The 10194-nt window shown below is 35.4% G+C and overlaps 2 protein-coding genes and 1 long non-coding RNA gene across 3 annotated transcripts; all 3 read right to left on the reverse strand.

Moving 5' to 3' along the window:
• LOC104783639 (trichome differentiation protein GL1-like) lies at window positions 1301–2568 on the reverse strand. Its single transcript, XM_010508770.2, has 3 exons — window positions 2511–2568; window positions 2260–2389; window positions 1301–1786 (listed from the first exon to the last, which is right to left on the reverse strand). Exons 1-3 carry the CDS (start codon window positions 2566–2568, stop codon window positions 1372–1374), a joined length of 603 nt encoding a protein of 200 aa, XP_010507072.1. The 3' UTR covers window positions 1301–1371.
• Window positions 3237–4266, reverse strand: LOC109132456. Its single transcript, XM_019244068.1, has 4 exons — window positions 4126–4266; window positions 3815–4042; window positions 3343–3727; window positions 3237–3259 (listed from the first exon to the last, which is right to left on the reverse strand). The coding sequence occupies exons 1-3, from the start codon at window positions 4264–4266 to the stop codon at window positions 3344–3346; spliced, it is 753 nt and encodes a 250-aa protein (XP_019099613.1). The 3' UTR covers window positions 3237–3259; window position 3343.
• Window positions 7511–9600, reverse strand: LOC104780039. The gene is made up of 3 exons (XR_766634.2): window positions 9108–9600; window positions 8786–8983; window positions 7511–8661 (listed from the first exon to the last, which is right to left on the reverse strand). It is a non-coding gene; the product is annotated as an uncharacterized LOC104780039 (long non-coding RNA).

The following is a 10194-nucleotide window of genomic DNA, read 5'->3' on the forward strand; positions in this document are numbered from 1 at the left end:
TAGGACAGTTAAGAGCCTAACCACATGCTCTTCTTCATGACTATCAAATTTTTCTTTTCTATTAAAAATAGTTAATCAAATTGAAAATATGGGTGCCATTTATGATTTGTGAAATTAGTGTTCACTTGTTAGTTTGTGACTTATGGATTAAATATTAATATGGGACGCAAGTAAATTACATCGCATGTTTTTTTTTTTGTACATGGCTTTCTAAATTGCATCGCATGTTCACCCTGACTCCTAGTCCAACTCCTAAGTTCATAACACAATAAGAACATAGGTTTAGGCTTAGGTTCACGTTCACGTTCAGGTACATTTAATCAAGGGCGGACCCAAGTGAGAGAATATGGGGTTAGTTAACCCCTCATTAAATTAAAAAAAAAGTTATATAGTGTAAATTTACCAATTTTTAATACAATTTATTATAATGAACCCATAAAAAATAATTTATTTAGTCTAAAACCCATAAATCTATTTGCTTTTGTTTAATTGTTTTTCAATATTTTATTAGTCTATTTCTAAAAGTTATATTTTTGTATGTTTTAATTAACAGAAATATAGAAGAAAATAAAATCTTTCTTTTTCTGAATTATCTCTAATATTTATTGATTTTACATATTGTCATATCACATAAAACCAAAAATAAAATATAAAATCCAATATTTTCTAACTTTCTTTCTTCAACAAAGCAAAAACTTCTAATTTAATTAGGATAAGTATATTTAACAAAAAAAAAATATTTCTCTCAAAAATTGATTCTTAAAGTTATATTTCGACCCCATTAAAAAAGGTTTCTAGATTCGCTGTTGCATTTAATACATATATTACACTAGTACATGTCTAGTTATTATAAAGAAAATAACTAATTGCAAATGTAAACTTTGATAATTTTTAAATATTCTCAAAACACTTTAAATGTAAGAGAGGATTATTGCATTGGTAAATTAGACGTGGCCGGTGAACATGCCATGCAATGAGAAATAAGTGTACGGTACATTTTACGATATTCATCTCTAAAATATATAATTCCCTTTGTTTTATATAAGAAGCGTCATCTTACCATTTTCCACACAAATTTTAAAAAAAACATATAAGTTATTCTGTTACATGTTACATACACTAAAATTTATTTTATTTCTACCTAATAAGCTATAGTAAAACTCATATAGTTTTTTTCCTTTCTTTTAATGCGCAAGGTAAAATTTATTGCCCCTTTGGAAAATATAAAGAAGTACGTATAAGTATTACGAAAAACAAAAAAAAAGAAGAAGTACGTATAAGTATTGATATCAATATTCATATGACATCGGTATCCATAAATAGTTGTTATTTATCTCTGAATTAAGACAATTCAAAACAGTAACAATTAAACTAGAGGCAGTACTCAATATCAGAAGCAAAATTCATCATAACAAGTGAACTCAACTCGAACTCGTCTCCATGATCCCACAAAGCGTTATTGCCATAATAGTGACTCGGATCATTAGTACTTGCCACTAAGACACCGGTTTGGTCCGGTTCGGGTTTTGGTTTATCCTCATACGAAGCTGATACGATGCCGTCGAAGTCCTTGGCTAAATTCTCGTAGATATTTTCTTGTTGATGATGAAGAGAAGAAGTTGTGGTGGCGGTGATGAACAATGACGGCGGGGAGTTTTCATCATCTCCGGTGGTTTTTACGGCGGATGAGTAATCTCCGACGAGTTTTTTGCTGAGATGAGTGTTCCAGTAATTCTTGACTTGGTTATCTGTTCTTCCCGGTACTCTTTTAGCTATTAAAGACCATCTGAATTTGGGGGAGAGTATCTTAAATATAGTATCTAAATGATATGATTGTGACATCTATCTGAATATGATTTATTATAAATGAATGTATATTTAATATTTTATATACAAACCTAGAGAGAGGTATAATTTTTTTTTTCGAATTGTGGAAAACGTTTCTATATATGTAATGAATTTGATCTTGAAAAGCGACTATTTTCACCATATACACTTAATATGAAAATTATATTTAAAAAATGAATATATTTTAAGTTTAAAAGATATACTTGAAGAATGTATGGAGAAACACCTTTTAAAATTGAAGTAATCCACCGAAGGCACCAACACATATGAGAAAGCAATTATTTTTCTTGTGCTACTTATTTTATTGTTGACATTCGCAAATAAAACATTTAACTATTTTTCACTAAAAACTCTTTCAAATTAAAAGACATGGCATATAATATAGTATTAATTACATAAAAATGTATGTACCTATTGCCGAGGAGCTTGTGGAGACGAATAATGAGGTCTTCTTCTTGTTCAGTGAAAGTGCCTTTCTTCACATTAGGGCTCAGATAATTCATCCATCTCAGTCTACAACTTTTCCCACACCTCTTCAGCCCTAACAATTCATTAGAATAAAACAAAACCCAAAATTAATCAAGTTGAGTGATATAGAAAAACTAGCTAGAGACTAAGATTTATATAAAGAAAACACATTGAGAGAGAGAGAGAGATGGTACCAGTTTTTCTGACGACACTACAAGAAAACAAGCCAATAGCGACTACACTATTAGTCATTATTTAGTCGCTAAAAGGAGTGTTACGACCAAATTGCGACTAAAACCTGTAGTCGCTAACTGAGAGTCGCTAAAATTTATAGTCGTAATTTTAGTCGCCAAATGGCGACTACATTACGACAATCTTTTGTAGTCGTAAATCAGTCGTAAATCAGTCGTAATGTAGTCACTAAGTTAGTGACTAGTTTACGACTACATTAAGACTATTTGTATAGTCGTAAATTAGTCACTAAATGTAGTGACTACTTTACGACTACTTTACGATTATGTATTTAAATAATATTACATATAAATATTTATATTTATATTATAAATATTTATTTTGATTTATCTTTAATTTTATATTTGAATTTTGTTTTACAAATTCTCTTTAATTGGATTTACATCTAATTCTTATATTTGAACAATTATAAAAATAACTACAATTAATATTACATAAACAAAACACATCTTAACAAAACACATCTTAAGTATCATCATATTCATTACAACCCAAGTTCAAAAGATTAACAAAAAGAAAGAAACATCATATTCATTACAACCCCAAGTTCAAAAGATAACAAAAAGAAAAAACATTGATCAAGAAAACAACAAGAAAAGCTTCTTCCAATCGTTTCCCAAGTTAGCTTCGTCTGCTTGTATCCTTCTCAAATCTGGAATTGATCCCTGTTATAACACAATACCTTAAGGTTCTGTCAAGTTGAAAAAATGAAGGTACAAAGAAAAAGAAATGATCCCAGATGATTGTATAAGATGAGCTAGAAGTGAAGAGTACCTTAAGCAGATGTTGATGGAGTTGGAGTTGTCTCTTTAGCTGAATGGCTTGCAACAAACTTCTGAAACCGCGGATCACATTCCCTCAGAAAATCTTCCACGATGGAGAATTGGTCAATCTTGCCGTTCTGGGCAGCAATAACTTTGGATTGCGCAGCAAGTTCTGCATCACGCCGCTGCAGTTGAGCAGCCTGTTCTTCATCATGCGCAGCAAGCCGCTCCAGTTGAGCAGCCTGTTCTTCTATCATGCGTTGAGCTTTCTTCAACTGTTCTTCGAGAGCCACAAAGGTAGTTGAGCCACATGCTTGCTTATGCGTTCCATCGACAAGGCAGTCCTTGAGGCTTCCAACTCCATAAGGTGTTCCTCTTGAATCCTTCTCAGTGGACTTGAAAATAAGAGAAAAGTGGAGGTTAGAAGATGACAAATTAAACTCCAAGACTATAAATGTGTATTGGTTTTTTAAAAAAGTTACCTCCAGGAAAATTTCTGTATATTCTTCTGTTGTGAGGTCCCGTGGCCGTGATTCTCCATCTGACACAGCAAAAGACTCTGCCTCGAGCTGAGACAACCTCTCTTGAACAGTCTTCTCATATGTCCCTGCAATCTTTTCTGCCTTCCGATCAACATATGTACCATCAGGCTTTGTATGTGCCTTGATGAAAACCTCACCAAGTCGGACTTCTCTTCCCAATTCCTCAACCTGCAATGTTATAAGAGATTAACTTTAAAAAATAACAGTTAAGTAAGAATAACAGTTAAATAACAGAGTAAATAACACTTAACCATTTCGTCTTGAAGCTGTTGATAAGACTTTGGCCCTGAGAGGTGGACATGAGGACCTAGGCCGTTACGGTCAGACATACGGGCCTGAGAGTAGGTTTTACTCTTTTGTTGTGCTTCTTCAGTGTCCCAGTAATCCTCCATCGTGCTCCAGAGAGTGTCTCCAATCCAGGTTGGTTGAACTCGACTAGTCCTCACATTGCTAACCATGTCTTTGATCCGCTTTTGACAGATTTTCTCAAAATAAGCTTGAACAGTTCCGGTTATCAAAGGATCCCAGGTGTGGGTTTTCTAGAAAAAAGGAGCTATTGTTAGTGAAAAGAAGACATGTAAAGCTATGTGACATAAGGCTTATTGTAAGTGAAAAGAAGACATGTGACATATATCCTTACCGCGAACTCAATGAAGTATCTCTCTTGTTTGTCCCGCGGCACACATGTCCAGCTGTAGAAGGGACCTTCGAATTTGTTTAGAAGAATTTTAGTAATCTTCCGAACAAGTTTTGACCCTTTGTCACGAGTAAACCTCGAAAAGAAACAATACAAGAGGCATCAGTTAATGAGTCAAAAGAAACAATACTTCAACCAGTAAACATAAACAATACTTCAACCAGTAAACATAAACATGAATCTCAATACACAAGCAATATATCATAATACACAAGCAATGAATACACAAACATGAATCTAAAGACACAATCCTAAAGACACAATAAACCAAACGAAATCATAATAAACTTACTCTCGTTATCATAATCACAATCCTAAAGACACAATAAACCAAACGAAATAAACATAAACCAAACGAAATAAACATGAATCTAAAGACACAATCCTAAAGACACAATAAACCAAACGAAATCATAATAAACGAAATAAACATGAATCTAAAGACACAATCCTAAAGACACAATCATAATCACTATCCTAAAGACACAATAAACCAAACGAAATAAACATTGACCTACAGATTTCTCTTCTAACATTCACAAAACACCATTACAAATACATGATAAGAGAGAAAAATCATACCATTGGGTGTTCGGTAAGGGTGTGGGAGAGAGGACCGTGGTGAACTTATCCCGACCTGGCACCACAAGCAGGGCATTTAGAGCCCGAACCACGTCCTCCTGGAGCTCCGGCAACACCGTAGAAGTTTCTTCTTCGAAGTTGTTGCCTTGGGACGATGGATGCGATGGATGACTACGAGTCTGATGACTACGAGCCTGAGAGCGTTGAGCTGGAGAAGGCGGAGAGTCATCTTGAAGAGTTGCATGAGTCGCTGGATTGTAGTTAACTTCTACTGAAGGAGACCGGCGTACTTGAGGTGGAGGTTGGCGAGTAACGGAGCCCTGAAATAGTTGTTGAGGCGGAGGATAGTCCCGGATCTGGGATTCCGTTGAATGTCGTGGCAAAATGGGGACTTCATCAGGTGTCTGCTGCGTACGAGGAGCTTGGACTGCCGGCGTGAAGTCGTACTGACTGGGTAGATTAGTATGTCGTAGTCTTGACCCTCCGGGAATCTGAGAATGATTACGATCGAGTTTTCTCTTTCTTCCTCGAGCAGGCATCGTGTGATGATTGAGACAAGAGACTGAGAAGAGAGATTGAGAAGAGAGAGTGTCGATTGAGAAGAGAGATTGAGAAGAGAAAGACGATTGAGAAGAGAGAGTGTGAAGAGAGACTGTCGATTGCGGCTTTAGGGTTTGTCTCGAGGAACCCTTGTCTCGAATGAGAAGAGATAAGAAGATTAGGGTTTTTTTTTTAACGGAATGTTAATGGATTTGGGCCTAAATTGGGTAATTAACCTAGATTTGGGCCTAAATTAATGCAATGACCTTAAACAAAAAAAATTTCTAAGTTCAATAATTCTATATATAACTAAATTTAATAATTTCTAAGTTCAATAATTTCTAAATTCAATAATTTCTAAGATTAAGAATTAATTTATAAGTTTAAGATTAGAGTTTATAATATATTATTCTATATATAATTTCTATCTTAATTATAATAATAAATCTTCACATAAATTATTTTAGTATTTATTAATCCTTAATGAATATTGAAACAAAAAAATAAATAAGGAAAAGATTCTATATATAACCAATATAGATGCTTTAAATAGAGCATATTCATAAGTACAAATCCTATGCAAATATTGTTTGTGAATAAAAGTAAAAAAATGATAGGCTTCTTAAAAAATGCATCGAACGGATGCATCATAACTCTTCTACCCGAGAGACATCTATTGTTCTTGCAAACACTACATGGACAGAAAAACTTACCGCCATTATTCTGAACTGTATCTTGGCTACTTCCAAACGAGAATTGGTCCAACCCCACTAATTCGAATTCTAATGAAAAATTTCCTGCCATTATATATATATATATATATATATATATATTTTGTGTTTTTTTAAGAACTATATATATATTTTTTTGGAGAAAATAAAAGTTTTTATAAAGTCAAATTTTTTTTTTGATCTACATTTTTTTTTGGGGAAGGAAAGACAATTGTGTTGGAATGAGATGACAAATGGATGCAATTTGTTTTTAAAGACTACATCTATGCCACTAATAGGCGACTACTCAATATCAGTTGGCCCCCACAGAAAAAACACGTTTTTTAACTGTCTTTTATGACTATTTGGCGACTACGCGGTGACTGTTTAACGACTCGCCGAATGAGTCGTAGAATAGTCGCTAAATTGACGACTATATTACGACCATCTAATGTGGTCGTAAAGCAGTGACTGTTTGGCGAGTAAATTACTGTAGTCACAACATAGTCGCAAAGTGGTCACTATCTGGTCGTTATTTTTGGCGACTACAAATGTAGTCGCTACTTGTAGTCGCTAATTGACTGTTTTCTTGTAGTGCGATGCGGTTCCATTGGCCAGTGCCGTGAGTAAGAACATAGTCCATAAGGATGTTGTCTTCTTCAACTGTCCATAACCCTTTCTTGTATTCTTGATTCTCTCTTTCTTCTCTTCTCCTTATTCTCATCCTCTCTTTTTTTTTTATTCTCTGATTATTTTTGTGTCTGTGTGTGTGCGTGTGAGAGAGAGAGGAAGAGATTGTTTCCGTGACACGTGCTTATATACACACACTCATCAATACGTATCCTTGGGTAATTAATCATGACTATTTGCATAGGCGCATATTTATCTCTGTTACCCTACATTCCCACCGGCTACGTACCTTATTTTTATTTATTTTAAAGCCAAAATTTGGCAGTTGGTTCTATTATGTTTATTATACTTTCTGGCAATACAGGTAAGTATTTATTTACCCCCAAAGAAAAAAAAAATTTACTACATGTGAATCAGATTTTTTGCAAAATGTTATATTGTAAGTTTAACAGGTTTGCATTTTTATTCTTTTTTTTTAACATCTAAAATTTTATTGATAAATTTGGTTTCACAACAAAGTAGATTACAACAGTTTAGAATACAATACCCAAACAAGGGAAACATATGCCGGCAAACTACAAGAATATCCCCAGAAACATTAGCCTACAAGAGAGAAACAAAGTCCCAAAATAAAGGGAAACAGATTGCAAACAAAAGATAATACAAGGGGAAGACAAAAGAACTAAACTCTAAAATTGAACAAAAGCATAAAAGATTCCCATCAAACTTCCCTATAAATCCTGTAAATGACGAAAGCACTAGAAGACCGGAAACCTCACACCAAAGACAACCAGAAAGCAAATCGACAGAGAAGAAAGAAGGAGCCCAACACGACCAGAGACACAAATACAACTTCCATCACACCTCACCAGTCGATTAGAGAGAACTAAAAACTTTAGGGAAAAGGCAGAAACCTTTAAAACGACTGGAGACAAGCCACGCAAGATCAGCTATTCTTACACACGGACACTCGTCGAACCAGCTTCAGCCACCTACAGACTTAAAACTGACAACGTCTTCGCAAAATAAGAAGTAGAGAACCATTCCACTGCTTTGACTAAAACCTAACTCTAAAGCTTCCAACAGGAAACTCGAAGAAAGGCTAGTAGGTGACTCAGCAACAAAATACCATCCAAATGGCTAACACCAAGAACGAACCTAGAGCATAAAACTAATCTCAAACCAGCAAGAGGGCTCTAAGAAAAGGAAGAGCAATTTCCAGATTCTAACCCCCAACATATCAACTACCGAAGAAAAACCAAGAACTGACTCAACAAAGATAACACTAAAGCCACCACCAAGCAAACTGGGGATATACCAAACGAGTTTGACTTGATGAGAATGTAGCCAAAGGTAACCTAACCACTTTCTAAACAAAGAGACCTAAGGCAGCACTAACAGGACAGAAGAATACAAAGGCCAGATGTTACCGTAGAGGAGGCAAAAGCATCTCAGCCGCAGTAGAGACCAACGACCCGTCTATTACCATCAAACAACTAAGGCCAACGAACACCATATCTGAAATTACGCTCAAGAACAGTCATCGATTAGACAGAACAAGTCGCGGTTCACCATCGCGAACCAAAAGGAGGCGACGCGCAAGGAGGATCTCACCACCACCAAGCAAACTGGAGATATACCAAACGAGCTTGACTTGATGAGAATGTAGCCAAAGGTAACCTAACCACTTTCTAAACAAAGAGACCTAAGGCAGCACTAACAGGACAGAAGAATACAAAGGCCAGATGTTACCGTAGAGGAGGCAAAAGCATCTCAGCCGCAGTAGAGACCAACGACCCGTCTATTACCATCAAACAACTAAGGCCAACGAACACCATATCTGAAATTACGCTCAAGAACAGTCATCGATTAGACAGAACAAGTCGCGGTTCACCATCGCGAACCAAAAGGAGGCGACGCGCAAGGAGGATCTCACCACCACCAAGCAAACTGGAGATATACCAAACGAGCTTGAATTGATGAGAATGTAGCCAAAGGTAACCTAACCACTTTCTAAACAAAGAGACCTAAGGCAGCACTAACAGGACATAAGAATACAAAGGCCAGATGTTACCGTAGAGGAGGCAAAAGCATCTCAGCCGCAGTAGAGACCAACGACCCGTCTATTACCATCAAACAACTAAGGCCAACAAACACCATATCTGAAATTACGCTCAAGAACAGCCATCGATTAGACAGAGCAAGTCGCGGTTCACCATCGCGAACCAAAAGGAGGCGACGCGCAAGGAGGATCTCGCCGCACACGGAGAAGATACAAACTTTGATGCTATTCCGAAACCTTTGAAGCTATTCGTCGGAGAAGGGCTGGGGAAGGCTCATGATTAACTAGACATGAAAGAGACAGACAAAGGACGACCCTCTCACAACTCCGGCGAGGAGCGTCGGTGACCGGAAAGATCAGATCGAAGTAAAGACTTGACGACGGCGGCTAGGGCGAACTTCTTTTCGAGAGAGAGAAAAAAAGATTCACACTGATGATTTTGAAGTTTGTATTTTTATTCACTTCATGTTAACCAGTTTGTTTGTTACATTGTATACTCTATAACTTCAATACACTAATTTTTTTTTATATATAAGAACTACAATATGCTAGACTACTATTTACTAAATTCTACTAAAATTATCATTTTTTGTTGGAATATTTAATTTGATATTAATGTTTAGTTATATATAGAACAGAGTCGGAACAAATTAATTTAAAAGTTCCACAGTTCACCATAGAACAACAGGGCCAGGAGGATAAGTTTTTTTTGGTTTTGAGTTAATTTGGTTGTACGTATATGAACTTGAATCATCAAAAAAAAAAAAAGTTATTATTTGAATCTCTTATATATTATAGCAGCTTAGTCAATATATTATTAATCTATCACTCAACAGAATTAGAATTTTCAAGATTGTGAGTTCAAGCGCCTATAATAAATATAAAAGAGATTAAAATAACCTGCTATAGTTTCCGGGCTCCAAAACATATGGACTTGACATCTGTAACTTATTAGTTATATATAAATTGAATATACAAGCACATATTGTATATTACTCATTTATATATGTGTATACATTGAATATACAAGTACATATTAAAATATATTTGAGTATAATAACTTTGTCCCAACTAACAAGTTAAGCGGTGGATAAAAATA

The sequence above is a fragment of the Camelina sativa genome, chromosome 4, assembly GCF_000633955.1.
Source record: "Camelina sativa cultivar DH55 chromosome 4, Cs, whole genome shotgun sequence".
Classification (NCBI taxonomy): Eukaryota; Viridiplantae; Streptophyta; class Magnoliopsida; order Brassicales; family Brassicaceae; genus Camelina; species Camelina sativa.

Bases quoted from the DNA above. Each gene is read 5' to 3' on its own strand.
- LOC104783639 (XM_010508770.2), bottom strand. From the start codon at position 2,568: ATGACTAATAGTGTAGTCGCTATTGGCTTGTTTTCTTGTAGTGTCGTC. The intron at 2,390-2,510 runs GTACCATCTCTC...ATGAATTGTTAG, and splicing joins TAGTGTCGTCAGAAAAACTG to GGCTGAAGAGGTGTGGGAAA. The intron at 1,787-2,259 runs GTACATACATTT...CCCCAAATTCAG, and splicing joins CACAAGCTCCTCGGCAATAG to ATGGTCTTTAATAGCTAAAA.
- LOC109132456 (XM_019244068.1), bottom strand. From the start codon at position 4,266: ATGGAGGATTACTGGGACACTGAAGAAGCACAACAAAAGAGTAAAACC. The intron at 4,043-4,125 runs GTTAAGTGTTAT...ATAACATTGCAG, and splicing joins AACAGCTTCAAGACGAAATG to GTTGAGGAATTGGGAAGAGA. The intron at 3,728-3,814 runs GTAACTTTTTTA...CTTATTTTCAAG, and splicing joins ATACAGAAATTTTCCTGGAG to TCCACTGAGAAGGATTCAAG.